This window comes from Eubalaena glacialis, chromosome 19 (genome assembly GCF_028564815.1).
Source record: "Eubalaena glacialis isolate mEubGla1 chromosome 19, mEubGla1.1.hap2.+ XY, whole genome shotgun sequence".
NCBI classification, from domain to species: domain Eukaryota; kingdom Metazoa; phylum Chordata; class Mammalia; order Artiodactyla; family Balaenidae; genus Eubalaena; species Eubalaena glacialis.
Window position 1 is genome coordinate 12,044,677 of NC_083734.1, and position 16,497 is coordinate 12,061,173.

The 16,497-nt window shown below is 58.5% G+C and overlaps 1 protein-coding gene across 2 annotated transcripts in view; it reads right to left on the reverse strand.

Moving 5' to 3' along the window:
* Positions 1 to 13,519, reverse strand: part of PITPNM3 (PITPNM family member 3) — an 85,586-nt gene extending 72,067 nt beyond the window's left edge. Inside the window, exon 1 of one of the 2 annotated variants that reach the window (XM_061174940.1) lies at positions 13,468 to 13,519. Coding sequence is in view for 1 of the 2 variants with exons in the window: in XM_061174939.1 (XP_061030922.1) it covers positions 12,709 to 12,730 (22 nt within the window). In the remaining variant the exon portion in view is untranslated. Of the gene's footprint in view, positions 1 to 12,708; positions 12,788 to 13,467 lie in introns of those variants that run through there. The other variant, XM_061174939.1, reaches the window with a different exon arrangement.
* Between the last annotated feature and the right edge of the window lie 2,978 nt (positions 13,520 to 16,497).

Consider the following 16,497-nt stretch of genomic DNA (forward strand, 5'->3'; position numbering starts at 1 on the left):
CACCACGTCCTCCTTCCTTGAGTGTCTGCTACAGTGTAATTACAGCCTAGAGAATAGACAGGCATGAACGCGTGGATCTGTACATCCACCGAGGGATAATGAAAAGGGCGATCGGCCCCGTCATCAAAAGAACTCTGTCACCTGCTCAAGTTATAAACGCTGAACCAGCGCTGTTTCTCCTTCCACATGAACCCTTCACCTGATTGTTGACTCTCCTTTGTGGCCGAAATCTACAGTTGATTTTCTCTTCAAAGGCATCTTTTATCTGGTTTACTTTTATCTTCTTTGTTTTCAAAATGCATACCTGCACTGGTTTTTAAATACACACTATAAGTTTGTTTAAACCTGCTACGGTCCCTCCCTCCTTGCAAACAACCTCTGGAAAGGTAGGTATGTGGAGGGATCTCAGTTATCTACCCTGGTGTAAAAAAGAACCTATAAGAACGGATCATGTTAAGAAGCAGCCGTCACCTGGCTTCTGGGTGGAAGATGTTCCCTTTGTCTCTTCCTTCAGGGTGCAGGCTTTTTAGTGAACGGCAAAGATCATACTTCAAAAAAGGAAAACAGTGATAGACAGAGTATCCTGGGAGGGGTGTGAGGGGAAGACTTTTCTGAAAAGGTGTCAGATCAGTGGAGACTTGAATGATGAGAAAGAGCCAGACATGCTAAGCGCGAGTGTGTACATCTGTATGTGTAGGCATGCTCCTGGCACACGCGCGTGGGATGGACAGACAGAGGAGGAGGATGAGAGCCTGTGATAAGAGCTGGAACAGGTGACGGAGGGGGAGACAGGTGTAAGGGGAGGTGAGAGAGGAAATGGAGCCAGACCAGGTAAGATTAGGGTTAAGCTTAGGGTTAGGATAAGGTAGGGGGTTGCCTGCTTGTTGTGGATGGGAGCTCAGAACAGGTGGATTTTAAGGTTCCAACCTCCACCCAGAGTCTATCACCTGCACACTTCAGGAAGAGGGAAACACAGATGCCCAAGAGGGTCAGGAAGTCTCCCAAGAGATAGGAGGCACAGGTCAGGTAGCTAAAGGCCACACGTGATCTTGAGAGTCAGAGAAGGTGGGTGCCATGATCCCAGAACAGCGAGGGCAAAGGCCCAGAAGCACAGTCTCCTTGAGGTGGGTCCCTGCCCTTCACTTTTCTGCATTTTCTGTGTCCAGTACAGGGTCCCAGGTGGAAGAGCGCCAAGGGGTGTTTGGCAAACAAGCGAATGAACAAAAATGATCTGCTAGCTGCTTCACAGGTATTATCTAAAGTAATCCTAACCAAGCCTCGTGGAGTGGGTGTCATGAATCCCCATCTTACAGCTCAGGAAATAAAGTTCAGAGGTGTGAAGTCATTCGATTGAGGTCATAAAGCTAATAAGTGATGGAAGCAAGATTTGAACCCAGGTCCATATGACTCCAGGGTCTGTGCTCAGGACCACCATGCTGGGTGCTCTGTAGCAGAGCTCAGGGCGCGGGGCCCAGGTCTCCTCTTCTCTTCCCTTCCCAGGCTGCAGAGTCCCTTCCGCAACCCCAAGGCTCAGCCTACTTCTTCCAGCAGACTCCTTCTGTCCCACCTTCTCTACCACACTTATTCAAAACTCTAAATCAGGGGACTTCCCTGGGGGTCAAGTGGTTAAGACTCCACGCTTCCAATGCAGGGGGTGTGGGTTCGATCCCTGGTTGGGGGACTAAGATACCACATGCCTCGAAGCATGGCCAAATTTTTAAAAAACCCTCTAAATCAGGATAAAAGAGAAAAGGGAATATCCCAGTCCTTCCCGGCAATCCAGAGAGAAACAAACGATCCTTCACACCCCACGATGCGCTGGTCCCTCAGCAAAGCTCGGGGTAGGGTGGGGGGCCTGCAGTGGGAGGGGCTGCGAGGAGCCATCCCCGCCCCCTCTCCTGGAGCATCTAACCGCCACCATCAGGTCCAGTGCGGTCTCCTCGACCTTGTCTCAGGCCTGGGTCTCCCCAGCGTGGGTGCAGCCAGAGGTCACCCACATCCCCACCTTGGCCCTGGCTCCCAGGGACGCAGGAATAGGCAGACGGACAGATGGACAGGAGCCAACAGTGGGTACTCTGCCCAGTACCGGGGACCCCAGGGCAGCCCCGGCCTGAGGGTCAGCCCCACCAGAAGGGAGTCACCGCCCTGCTCTCAGGAGCCCAGTCTGAGGGGAAAGACATTTCACAGTGAGGAAAGCCCTGGCACAGTAGAGTGAGGGAGGCGGGTATTGGCCGACTCTTCCTGGGCCAGACCTTGGGCCAGGTGGTGCCCAGGAGGAAGGAGTTGGGGACAGAGCTGAATGGGCTCAACCCCGGCTCCTGGGTGCCAGCCTCGGGGCCCAGCCCTGCACAGCCCCTGCACAGGGCACAGGACAAAGGAGGGGTGGGCAGCCTAGCCTCTGGGCTAAATGCCACCCCTACCTCGTCTCAGAGGTGTGGACAGGACCTCCCAGAGGCAGACACCCTGCAGGCTGAAGGGCCCAGAGGCCTTCCTGGGGGAGGAGGCCCAAGCTGAGCCTTAAAGGAAGGGTGGGCAGGGTTGGCCAGGCTGGGGCAGGGTGGGAGGGAGTAGAGACATGGGTCAAAGCAATCGGGCCATTTCCAAGAGACGCTGGATCCAGAACCTTCTCCTCAAGAGTAAGAAGTCTGGCTCATCAGAGCAAGGGAGGGGACATAGGCATCTGCTGTGACAGCCACGGCCCTGTGGGTGTTCAAGTAACACCTACCAATTTCCAGACCTCCAGGGAGTCACAAGCACCTCTGAGCCGGCCAAGGTGGGCTGCCTGGCACTGAGCCTGCTGCCCATGACTGTGGCCGCAGCTTCGGTGCCCAGTCCTGCCTGAGGCCACATCTGAAACCACGGCCTGGCAGGCCTGCTGGATTCCAGCAATCTGTGCCTCGGAAGAGGACGGGGCCGAGGGGGAGAGAAGAGCTCGGCTGTGGGCTCATTCAGGCAGGCCCCTTGTCTCCAGTCTGTCTCTGTCTCCTCTGTCTTTCTGTCTCTCACACACACACACACACACACACACAGGCACGAGGATGGCAGGTTCTGCAAGCACAAGCATCTGGGTCTAACTGCTGACAATCCATGCTGCAGAAACCATCAGGCTGCCAGACATCCCGTGGGCAGTGGGAGCCCCGTGGACACGTAGAGTCCAGAGCCCAAACGTGGCCCACACAGCCACACACACACACACACACACACACACATACACTTAGAATCACACTTCACAGTTCTGGCCTGGGGGCCCAGGGCTCCATCCACTTGCTGGATGCAGAGTCTGAGTGAGGCTCCTACTGGCAGGTGGGGGGGACTCTGAAGGCCCACCTCCTCTCTGCCCCTCCTCCCGTAGCCCTGCCTTCCTCCTCTCACTGTCAACTCTGCCACTTCTCAACTGGTGATCTTAATAAATGTCACTACACCACTCTGTGTTCAGTCTCCTCCTCTGTAAAATGGGGGTAATAATAGTCCTTCCCTAGGGTTGCTATGAAGATTACGTGAATGAATATTTGAAAAAGGTTTGGCATGGTGCCTGGCACTCAGTGCTATAAAAGGGTTTGTTAAATAACATAAATAAATCATGAAATCCACGGGCCTTTCTTTGGTCCTTTCACAGGTGGAAGCTCCCAAGAGTGGGCCCCTCTCCTTCTCCTCCAGGCCCTGGAATGGGAGCCCAGAGGGCAGAGCAGGAACTCACCCTGAGGCTGGAGGCTCCCAAGCCCCAACACTCTTGGGGCTGCTCCTGGTGCACGGCTGGCCCTTCTCTCCTCTCCACCGGCGCAGCTCCCTGGGGCTGTGTCTTATCTGCCCCCCAAACCTTGAGCTACCTAAGGCCAGGACCTGCTCTGTCTGCAAGCCCCTCCACCCATAAGTCTGGGTTCCAGTACCACGTCGCCACTGGGAAGGGCTCACCCCCACCCCCACCCCCACCCCCCAGCCCATACCATGTTCTTTCCCTCCAAGACTTTGCTCCTGAACGTCCTGGTACCTGAAATACCCTCCACCCCCACCCTACCCCAGCTGAAAGCCTTCCTTGACCCCAGTGCTGGTCTGGGTGCCTGCCTCTTCCGTATTTCCATAACGTCCTTTACCTGCGCCCATCAGAGCACCAATCTGCAGACCAGGGCCAGGCCTGCCTGTCCCACTGGGCTGTGGGTTCCCCCAGGCAGAAACCCGGTAGGAATCCTCCCCAGGCCCATAGCCTCTCCCAGCCCAGGGCTGGGCACAGAGAAAGCTCTTGTTACACTCAGCATGGCCCAGCACTGGGTAGATCTCAGGAGGGCCCCCTCTCAGGGAAGTATCCCATAGGGAATGTCCTCAGGCCCCCTCTCTGGGTCAGGATGAGTCGGACCAGACCAATCAGGGCCAACCAGCCCATACTCAGCCTTCAAGGGGCTATGGGGCCACCCAGGGAGAAACAAGAGGCCAGGAGAAGCCGCTTCCAGAAAAAGGCATTATTGAAGGAAACCAGTGCTGGTTGGGGGTTGGTTGCTATAGAAACATGTCCTAACTATCTCCCAAACTGCTGTATGCACCACTGATGAGCTCGTGTGCTGGGCTGTTTCAGGGCACATGCCAGGAGTCCCAGAAAGGCCTGTGTGCTGGGGTTCCCAGCACCTGGAGCCCAGATCCTGGAGGACCCTGAAGGAATCCAGCTTCCAGGGGACCCACGTAGCTCCATCAGTCCAGGGGTGGACTCAAGAATTGAGGCTGAGGCTCCGGGATGCAGAATTTTCCTGAGACTAGCCATGGCCCAACCTTGACCTCAACCACAGCCTAACCTCGAGCTGACCACAGATCAAGTCACAACCCCGATCCTAGAACAACTGGGACCTGATCTCAAACGAGGCCATGAAGCTGACCACGGGCCAAGCCACACACTAAGCCTTGACCCAGTCATGGACCCAGCCACACGTTCGGCAATGACTCAAAAAAAAAGGAATGCCTCTAGCCACCGACTGAGGCCTGACCCCGGCCATAAACAGCACCAGGCACAATCAAGGCACTGTATCCTATAACTTCAAGGCTATTTTCACAGCTAACACTAAATTCTGTACAGCATTTTACACCACTGCCAGGGATTTGCACGGCCTTCACTTCCTATCATCCCCACGACAGCCCAGTGAGGTCAGTTCAGAAGGGCTCCGATCCCTCTTTGCGAAGACAAAAGGGAAGCTCAGATGGGACCTGCCTCCCGTCATGCTCCCTGTGCCTGGGGGTGGGATGACAACCCCAGTCTCCCAGCAGGACACAGTTGGGCCAACCAGTCGCTTTGGGAAAAAATGTGCTTTTTGAAGACCTGCTGGTATCTCATAAATATGCCACTTAAATACCCATTAATTACCTGATTTAGGAGAGGATTAGTGATTAATAGCTTTGGCTATCTATTGTACTTTCGTTTGCTCTGCCAGTTCGGTCCCCAACGGTTCTGAGTTGTTTGGAACAATTCTCTCAAGCCCCAGATGTCCCCGCTCTGTCCCACCAGACTCTTGCTCCGTAAGGGAGAGGCTTTCTCCTGCCTCTGAAGGGAGCTCCCAGAGCACCTGCCAATTCACCACTGATGGCTCTGCCACCTGCAGGCTTCTCAGGAGGGCAGGGGAGCCCAAAAGGCAGGACAGAGGGGCCCCTTCCGATCACCCCAGGACCCACTGTGGGGAACAGGGAACAGAGACCAGGAGGGACCCAGGCATCCAATCAGGGCATGGGGAGACCAGATTGGGGAGGGTCACAGAGTCAGCAGAAGATGCTGGGGGCTCCTTTAGAGCCGCCACCTCAATGAGCTGGCTGGCTTTTTGGTAAGGTCACCAAAGGCTACCGTCAGCCTGAAGCAAGCGGCAGCAGGGGAGCTGCTCCCACCAGCCAGGGCCAAGGTGACTCCGACAAGCCATTTGTGCTACCTGCCACTCTGGAGTTACTACAGAGCAAGGATGGGGCCCAAGGTTGCCTCTGCCCCGGGCTCTGCATTTGGTGCCAAATCACAGCACTGGGAATTGCCAGCCGGGACCCCAGAGGCAGGGCTGCGTAATGCTCTCACCGCTGCTCCAGATTACACTGTACAAGAAGGAAACAAAAAGGCAGCAAAGGGATAAACACCACCCCACCCCACCCCCCACTGGGCAGTAATGGGAAGGCCGAAAATAGCTCCTTTTACCACAAGGGATGATTTCAGAATTGCTCAGCTGAGACCAGCCTCACGGGAGGTGGGAAGTTGGAGGACTGGCGGCGGGGGGCGGGTATGGCAGGCCAAAGGGAGTTCTGATCAGGAGGGCAGCAAGCTGGACCACGGCCACAGCCGCCCCAAACCCCCCAAAGACAGACTCGTGGAACAGCTGCAGGCCCTCGAGCCCGCAGCCCGGATCCTGCACACCTAGATCCATCCCCGAGGAGGTCAGGAGCGCAGGACATGACGTGCTCTGCAAATACTGAGCCGAGCAAACACAGCATCGGCGGCAGACAGCTCAGAAGAGGCCTCTCGGATCCACCAGAACTCAACGCCCCTCCCAGACAGAACCCAATGCGTTTCTATTTTTGCTTTCAACCCTTGTTTGGCATCCCCGGCTAACAGACGGCTACTTCCCCTCCCCCCCCGAACAGCGGGTCATCTGGGAGGGGGAACACCTCGCTGGCCTTCCCTGCCCCAGGTCTGCAAATTAACAGGCTGACCCTCAAAACGGAAGGTGAGGCTCCAGACAAGCACACACACATCCCTCCACCAGGATACCTGCAGAGAACAGCTTGACGCCCGAGAACTCCGGTTTCCAGAGGCAGATGCATTAGCACCTGCCCCCCTGCCAGCCCTGACCGCCCCAGAACCACAACGCCCTCCCCCGCAGGTCCTGTAGTCACCCCACACTCAGGTCACAGCCCAAGTCCCTACGTGCCACCCCCAGCCTCAGCCGGGCCCCAGCTTGAGCCGTGACCCCATCCGCGAGTGAACCTCACGAATGCCACCCTGGGGAGAGTCTGGAGGAGGCGGGGTGGGGGCCCCACTGCAGGGACCCAGCGCCCACCCACAGCCGCTGACAGGCAGGGGCACCTCACACGCGCGCCCCCCGGTGGCCACACGGCTGTGCAGGCCTCCGCAGGCAGGCAGACGTGGGGCCCTGGAGGTGGCATTTACCTCCGGAGTGACTCACTAAGGCGCCCATTCGTTTGCGGAAGGGGCTGCAGCGTAGCATTTCCCTTCTCTTTAGAAAACAAGAATTTTAGAAGAGGGAGTATAAAGAGATTTGAGGGAGTGGGTGGGGAGCTCAGATCCCATTTGATTTCCAGACTCATCTGTTATGCATTCTCTCCTCCCCCCTCCCACCCCCAGCCCTTCCCCTGGGGGCCCGGGCCGCCCCCTTCCACGTGGCTCCTGGCTGCAGATCTGGTGATAGGCTGGGGCCCCGGGACCCCCAAGAGGCAGGTGCTCTCCATGTCCCGGTCCTCAGCTCCCCATTTGTCCTCCCATCCCCACCACCCTTGTGAGGGAGGAGAAGGGAGGAGGTGAGGGCCCGAAAGGCACAGTAAAGCCAGTGGGGAGCGAGGCCAAGAAGGAAAAGAGAGCAATGTTTGAGCTGGAGCAAACTCAGAGCTGTCCTGTCCCCCGAACTCATTCCTTCCCATTCCCCTTGTACAAACGAGGAAACTGAGGCCAGAGGGGCAGTTCAAGGGCAACCAGTGACAGAGCCAGGTCTGTTCTTTGTTACACAGTCCAACTCCTAGGAATGCTGAATCCAAGAGAAGAAGAGACCTAAGTTCTAATTCCAGCTCTGCCTCTGACTTTATGTGTGACCCTAGAACCAGACACTTAACATTTCCAGGCCTCAGTTTTCTCATCCATAAAATGGGAATAACATCAGCCCTACTTCAAAGAGATGCTGCTGTGCCATTGGACAGTAAAGCATGTTGACTGCTACCAAAAAATGAGCCAGATTGTCCCCAGGATGATAATCCCTGACCCTCTCCCTCCCTCTCCCAAGCCTGGAATCCCAGAGAATTTCTGGGAGGCACCCAGATCCTACTGAGTAGCTCCCAGTCCTCAAAGCCTCACTGGTCTTGGGAGTTCACACCCTCTGTCGTTGAAGACACCAGAGCTCAGAGAAAAACCCTTTGCCTTTCTGGCCTCAGTCTCCCACTTGCATAATTAACAGGTAGGACCAGAAGATCTCCAAGCCTCTTCTAGCCATGAATTACCACTGTATACTAAGATGTATACGAGAAAACATCCCACTTCTGGCCAGTCCGACACAGACATGGCCCCAGCAAGGGGGGCCTAGCCATGTCCTCATACTCTGTTCCACCACTCGAACACCAGCTAGGACTGGGGCTTCATGCGCTGGGGGTAGGACTCTGTTTTAACTGCACTGTCTTTGACTCACCACACCACACTACAGCCAGGGCTGAGAGGCAGCAAAGGGTCTCAATCTGGGGCCTGCTGGGGCCTGCCAGGTCGGCTGCTGTGACAGGTAACTCAGCAGAGGAACCAGAGACTGGCCCAAGCTCCAGCACTTCCCCAACTGCACAGAAGGCCCCGAAGGCTTCCTGGGGGCAGAGTTTTAGAAAGGCCTTGAGTTGGGACACGGTCATCTGATTTGGCCCTAGCCTTCTCCCTAGGAACCTGAAAAGGTGCATTTGCAATCTTCACGCAGAAACGTGATGCTCTTCCCCAGATACACAGCAAAGCCATCCCAGCACCCTCGGCCTGGGAGTTTCTGAGTCGTGCCTCAAATCTCCTGGCACCTCCCCAAAGTCCTGAGAATCCCAGAGTTGGTCCCTTTCCCAAGCTTCCAAACGTTCTGTCCTCTGAGAGCTCCGGCCACTCCCCACACCACCACCTGGGAGCCGTGAAGCAGGGGGCCCAGAAGAAGGTCTGGCTTTGGGATGGTGAGGGGGCGGCTGACTCAGCAGAACAAGGTCCCACCCAAAACTCTGGAATCACAGGTTCTGGGCCCAGCTCTGCCACCACCTTCTTCTGTGGCCTTGGGCAAATACCTACACCCCACACCCCAGGCCCCAGTGTCCCCTCGTGGTGAGGGCTTTGAACATGAGTTTCTGGAAGCGTCCTCTCAGCTCTGCCACTATAGGATCCGCATTTTACTCACTCGAATTACTGGGTTTGATACAGTCCAGCCCGCTGGCTCCGCCCCTCAGAGCAGAGGCCAACACCTGGGAGCAAATAAACTGGTTCCTCCAGCCTGGAAGGCCCAGCCCTGTGGCCCCAGCCCGGCCTCTCCAGATGGTCCTGGCCCAGCCTGAGAGGTTCCAAGACCCTCTTGGCTGTTGTCTCTGTTCCTGCCCGGCAGGGCCTTCCACTTGCCCTGCCCCCGGGCGGGCAGACACCCCTGCCAACCTGCTGGGGTGTGGAGGGAGGGGTAGAGGGGCCCAGGGAGGAAGGGAGGGGCCGTGCGGCTGGCAAGAACCAGCACAAACTCTTCCCAACTAAGACAGCCCTGCCAGGCTGGCCTCGCTTTGCACCTCCAGGAGCAGCCAGAGGGATCTGTCAAAACACCCAAGCCTTACACAACTCTCCCATCGTCCATGCTCTCCGGAGCTCCTCTCGGCCTTCTGCACCCTCTAGGGACGCTTCACCCCAGCCAGACAGATTTCGCCACCCTTGGGCACCTCCTCCCCACCCACCCCCATTCCCACCCGCCATACCTACACCTTTCCCGTCCCATCCTCCTAGCCTCACCTGCCCGTGGAAGCCTGCCCTTTGCCACCTGCCTGTCCAAATTCTGCCAGCCTTTAAGGCCCAACTTCTAGAGAAATTTGGCCTTCGCTGTTTCAAGCCACCACTGGCCTCCTCTCTGTCTGCACCGCACTTGAGGCCTGCCGCCGCAGGTAGCTCTGTGCATTTCCCGGCCCCTCCCCACTGCCAGCCCTCACCTCCCTACTGCAGACTTTCATCCCCAAGGTAGGCCTCTCTCCTCCTTTGTCCACTAGACGGAGCGTTCCCTCAGGGCAAGACCAATGGCTCTCCTCCTCTTGCCTTTTCTCTCAAGACTGGACAGGGGCACCATAACGATCCTGTTCTGTGTGCTGAAATCTCCCCAGAGATTTGGTAGTCGCCCGTTGGGGATCCACCTTCTGCCCTTTATCCAATCCTTTCTAGGACTTGATTACATTTTCTCTTGTACCTGGGTTCTCCTGGCAGCATGGAAGTCCTTTTCACTGCCTTCCTTCAGCTCCTGTGTGACACAGTTGACATGGCCATGGCTGGCTGCTCAGGCTGTGCCCTGCACAGGTCTGGGACGCCTTCACTAGACTACAATGTGATGACCTTGGAGTCATGCCCTATGGTGGCCCTGAGGCCCAAGCCCCTATCTTTAGTCAGTGGCTCCCTGGACCCGTTTTAGACGGAACACCTCACAGGTCAGAGAGCACACTCCCTCATTCACAGACCAGATTCTCACAGCTTTCAGCCTCCTTTGGTTCTAATAGCACCCTCTCCCCCCAAGAGTGAAGGCCTGATCATTTCTCACTGACCATCAGCCTGTCCATCCGCGGTAGATGGTCCTGAATAGCCACCCCTGTCTGAGTTACCCTTCCTTGGGCCTCAGTTTCTCTAGCTGTAAAGAGAGGGACTGGGGCTCCTACCTCCGAGGACTCCCTCTGTTCTAAAGCTCACCAGTCCATCCTACACAGATTTTGACATCCGTGCACACATCACCACAAGTTGTCTTCAAGTCAGCGAGCTTAGAAGCCTTAGGAAGAGAAGGGACCTTTACAAAATGCAAAGGAGCCTGGAAGAGCTAAGAAGAGGAGGAGCGATCCCCTCTTGCTGGGGTCAATCCCAAAGGTTCCTTGGGGTGGCAGCTGAGTGTGGGAGGGAAGAGCCTGGGCGGTTTGATCCACAGAGGAGGGGAGCCTGTGCTGCCCTGAGGGAAAGGGCCAAGCACGAAACTGCAGCAGGAAAGACAAAATGTTAGGACACCAGGCACTGATGCTCGAAGCAGAGCAGTTTTTCACCCGTCACTGGAACGAATTCCCACGGACTCTCAGTCTAGAGACCAAAGGACCCACAGACCAAGGTGGAGAGGCTGGAACCGCATCTTTGTTCTGTGAGGGGGGCAACCTACGAGGGTAGCAATGGAGAAAATCTAGTACTCGGAGTCCTTACAGCCTGGGTCTACATCTAGGCTCTGCCCAGACCCTCTGGGCCACCTGGAGGGAGCTATTTCTCTGAGTACCTGTTTCCAGATGTTTTAAAAAGGGAAGAGTAACACTTCCTGCCTCCCGGCATGGCTGTGCACATTGCCTGGTACCTCGGACAAGCAGCAATTATTAACTGCTGTTGTGATGACAGTGCTCGGGCAGGTGATCTGTGCAAGGGGTGTGCATGCACTTGCACACACACAGGCAGCAGAGGCGCGGGGGCAGTGGGCGGGACACACACCCTGCCATGTGCCCTATGGGAGGAGCGGGGGTGGGTAAGGACCCAGGGAGACAGCCTTTCCCAGCCGCCTGGGGGGAAAGGGGAGGGAAGTGAGAAAGGGGTGCTTAGATGTGTTCCGTACTTGCTGTGTCTCACACAACCAGCCCCACCCCAAGGGGACTCCTCAGGGACAGAACGGGAGTGTATTCTCAGGCATCCAAATCACACACCCAGCATATGTACAGGGGCATCGGACCCGGCCCTTGGTCAGGGCAGCATTTGTGGGGTGGCAGTGGATTTACACACAGCCCAGCGGTATTCAGCCCAAGTGTGTGCAGGGGCGAACTCACACTCATGCCATCACTGTCATCGCTGGTGGGTAGAGGGTGGGGTTCGTGCCAGACCAATGCCGAGTCCAAGGGGATGGCATGGCACCTGCCAACGTCACAGGCTGGGTGTGAGTTCACGGTGGATTTACACATGCCAGCCTCCCAAGCCAGCCCTGCTGTGTCCAGGCTTGCTGCCACCGTCGTTCCGCCGCCCTCCCAAGGCACCATGGGCCCAGAGAGTGCAAATAGGAGCAGAGTCTCCACCACCGCCTGGTCCCAGTGCCCAGCTCGGGGCCTGGCACAAAGCAGATGTTGGTGAATGAACGTCTGGCTGAATGAATGAACGAATGACTAACGCCCACTCCCTCACATCACGGGCCACACGGCCTGCGTCTGGGGGAGGGCAGAGCCCTGGGGACCCCAGAAGAGGCCCCGCTTCAGACCTCCGCACCTGAGGCTCTGCCTCCCAGGGTCCGGGAGGGGGGAGGGGGGGAACGGCTCACTAGCCGGTGCGGAGCGGGGCACCCCTCCTTCCCCAGAAGAAATCTGGGTCTCCTGACTGAGCTGGGGGCGGGGGGGGGGGGGTTGTCGCGTCTTGGATAGAGCGAGCGGCCGGACAAGGGGGCGCGTCCTGGTTGGCGCTGGGGGGCGTGGGATGGAGAGGCGGCCGCGGGACCTCGCCTTCGGTCCCCGCGCCCGGCTCTGCCCAGGGCCTCGGGAGGGCGACGATCGCTCCCCACCGCCGGGCTGGGCAGAGGCGCCGCAGACCTGGCCCTTTCCGGCGGGGCGGCGGCGAGGGGACGCGGTGTCCCACGAGGTGACCGGGGGCGCAGGAAGGGCGCGGGGCGCGCGGAGCCCCCTCTCCACGCTCCCGGGGGCCGGCCGCGCCGCCGCCCCCTCAGCCCGCCCGGAACCTCCGCCCACCTGCGCCGGGGGCTCACCTGGGCCGGCGGCCCCCCCTCGAGACGCGCGGGTCCCTCCCCCCGCCGGCGGCCCAGCCCTCCCGGCGCCCGCCCTCACCTGCACGGCCCGCCTTGGCCATGGCCCGGGCGGCGGGCTCCGGCGGCGCTGCCCGCTCTCCTCGCAGCTCCCAGCCCGGCCCCGGCCGCCCAGCCGCCTCCGGCCGCGAGCGGACTCCGAGCGCCGCGCCCCGCGCCCCCGCCCCGCTCGCCGCGGCCGCCGCCACCGCAGCCGCCGCCGCCTCGCCGCTCCCTCCCGCTCCCTTAAAGGCGCCGAGCGGCGGCCGCGCCGGCCCCCCCGCGCCGCCGGGGAGGGACTGACGGAGGAAGGCGCCCAACGCCGCCCCCGCGGGCCCGCACCCCTGCCCGGGGCCGCGGCCGCTGCTCCAAAACGCTCCGCTCCGAGCCCCGGACGGGCGCGGAGACGCGGAGGCGCTGCGGTCCAGGCGGAGATGCGCACGCGGACCGCGAGTCGGGGGCGAGAGCCACTGAGACTGGGCGCTAGAGACACCCCTGGGGCCCAAACACCGACGGGGAGAGGAGGAGAGAAATTCGGAGGAGATTCGAGACCCTGGCACCTGGAGAGCGACAGAGAGCAGAGAAGAGAGAGAGAAAGGAAGAACGGGCACCGGGAGGCTCCCGCGAAGCCAAGAGGGAGGTGTCTCCAGGGGTCAGAGGCAAGAGGTGGACCCCTCCATCAGCGCCGACTCCAGGCTGTCATTTCTAGGATCCACAACCTGGACCTGAACTAGCCTCAGAGGAGAAGGGATTTCTGTGCCCTTAGTTCTAAAGGAACTTGTAAAATACACGTAAAGCCCACCTGGGATTCCAGGCTGGAGCAGTCTGGGGAGGCCAGGAGCCTAGCTGTGAGCAGTAGCACCCTTTGCTTCCCACACCTGGGACGCAGACATCCTGGTGAACAGGCCCAGCGGAGGCTGGGGAGACCGGGGTTGTGGCTTCTGCCTGGTGTGGGCCGGGGATCCACAGCCCAGCCCCAGCAGGGGGCGGGAGAAGGCCAGCCTTTTCGGTGATGCCTGGGTGGTAGCCAGATGGGCGGCCCCAGGGGAGAGCAGTCCTCTCCCTAGCTCAAGGCTGGGCCAGGTCGGTGGGCCCAGCAGATGTCTGCCCAGCCTTTGGCAGCTCCCAACATCCCCAAAGCCGGTTGCCTGGCTCTGCTGCTGGAAAGGGCGAGGGGGTATCTGCTCTCGGATGACCTTTCAATTCCCACCAAACCATCCCTTGAGAAGATGCCCTCTGCTTCCTTCTGAGAAACTGCGAAGGGCTAAAGCCCAGTTACCGTCTGTAGCCAGGCACCCCACACACCCTGTCCCACACCCGCCTTCCAGGGAAAAGGATAATTCCACCCTTAGGGTAGCCACTGTTCCGACTCCAGGGTCCCATTAGCCCCTCTATGGAAACGGGCACATATGGTGCTGAAAGGGTCCTCAGTGGGCATTTAGCCCAGCATCCCACCCCCCGGGGCTTTGTCTCCATCCACCGGATCCCCATCAAGTGGCCCTTCAGCTCCTGGTTTATTACATCCAAGGACAGGGAGCTCAGTACCTCAAGCAAGAGTTCTTCCATCTTTGGACGCTGCTGACCATGAGAAGGTTTCCCCTCATTTGAGCTGAAATCTGCACCTCAGATGACCCACCTGTGGGTCCTTCTGGGGCCTCACTCAACAAAACCAAGGGCCCTCTGTCTAAACTCCCTAGTGTGGCTTCACCAAGAGGGACCAACCATCCTGGTTTGCCAGAGACTCCTGGTTTTAGCACTGAAAGTCCCACATCCCAGGGAACCCCTCAGTCCCCAGAGTTCTGGATCCCAGAACCAGACAGCAGGGCTGACCAATAGACAAAATTTCAGAAGCTCCGAGGTTGAAGCCAGAGCTCTTGGCCGGTGTGTGCCATCTGTCACCAGCTGGGAGTGTGTGAGTGAATCCCTGCAGCCTTTCCCCATTACTCGGGCATGGTGGAGGCAGGGATAGCAATGAGTGGACCCGCAGTATGCTCGGGGCTTTACATATATCATGTCTTTTAACCCTCAGGCACTCGGTACATAATACCCTCGGATGTCTTGTATTATCCCCAGTTTACACAAAAGGAAAGGGAGGCTGAGAAAGTTCGGTGCTTGTGGTTATGCAGGATAAATTTAGAGCCTATGTTCTATCCCTTGGGCCTGGTTCTCACCCTTCCCTGCAGGCAGGGCACAGTCAGAGGCCTGACTGCCTGGATAATGTCCAGGTTCGGCCACCTGGTCTGTGGGTGTGAGTTGTCACAGAGGAACAATAAAGCAGCCTCAGAGGGGACACACCCGGGCCTGAGCACCTCCTGGGGCCCTTGGCTCACAGCGGCAGCAGTGACCACAGTCTGGCAGGGGCCCTACTTCCAGGCAGCACTGCGCGCGCGTGTGTGTGTGTGTCTATTTCATAGGCAAACACATCCTGCTCAGGGAAGATGCTCCCTGAGGTGGGCACTGAGACCCCTCCCACCTCTCTGTCCAGTCATCACAAACCCTTGGGAGGAGGTGGGTGGGGCAGTTTAGGGGAGATGCCGAGTTGATGGGAGTTACAGAAATCATCTAGCCAGACCCTCCTCCACGCCCCCATTTCTCAGATGGGAAGACAGTGGGCCAGAGATGGAGGAGGCTTGCCACATGACAACCCACTTCCGGGATCCGTCCGTGGCTTCTCCACTTTGGACCTCCACCGCAGCCCCAGTCCCTGTCTGAAGATCAGTGCTGCTGCGTGGATCTGGAGACCAATGGGGACTATGGGGCCCTGGCCCCCCAGGGCAGCTCCTGAATGCGTGGGCTGTGACCTGCTACCAAGGAAGTTCTGGCCCTGCCTGCAGATAGAGCAAACACATCAGGACTCAAGGCCATTAGATTAACTGCTGGGAGTTAACTTCCTGCGTCAGAAGAATTGTCCTTAATTGAAGAAAGGAATAACTAGCAATTTAGAGACGCTGACCTCAGCTGCCTGCAGGAGAGAGAAACCAGAGTCAGCCGGTGCTTCCTGGGCCTCCCAGCTCTGTGACTGAGAGACGGGGTCAGGGTTCCAGACAGGATCTTTCCTCCGGCACCCGCTGCCCAGACCCTTTCCTCTGCCCACAGTCTGTTCAGCTTCCGCCTCTGGAGTAGCCCGTTGCCCCCCGGGCCCAGCCAAGCACTCCAGCCTGGAGAACTGGGAACACAGTGCAGAGGCCAATGCTACCTGTTCCCCCGGAGAGTGTGAGCACAGATGTGGATGGAGCGAAGAGGTCCAGGCGGGTGCGGAGAGGGACATGGCTGGGGTGACTCCTCCACATGACAGACCCAAGGCCTGGGTATCCATCCTGGGCAGGTGGTGTCCAGGCACTTGGAGAGGTAAGTGACCGTCATCAGGAGCCAACGTGGCCCCGTGGAAAGGCAGCCACGCCAGGTTACACTCATTTCCTTTTTGGACACGTTGCAACCGGTGGAGTTCAGTATTGCAATGCCTGCTGGGCCTGGCGTGGCCGCTGTCCCACCCTCCGATGGTGACTTGCACCGAAGTCAGGAGCAGGACAGTGGGCTGGTTAAGTGACTTACCCCTGTCCTCTGCTGATGCACGCCAGCAGGAGGAGGCCTGGGGCAGGACTAGGGCCAGCTCGAGCCCGGCAGCCAAGGTGCCAAGTCCCTCGGCCTCTGCCGGGGTCACGTGGATCTCTCTCACCTGAGCTGCTGGAAACGCCTCCCCTCCCTGCAGTGTCTCCTGCCCTGGCTCTAGCCTTCTGGGCCCCTCCTCACTGGTTCCCACACTTTAAAGAAACCTAGGGGTTGTCCACTGCCATGAGGATCGCCCCCAATCACAAAAGCAGCCCTAGGAATA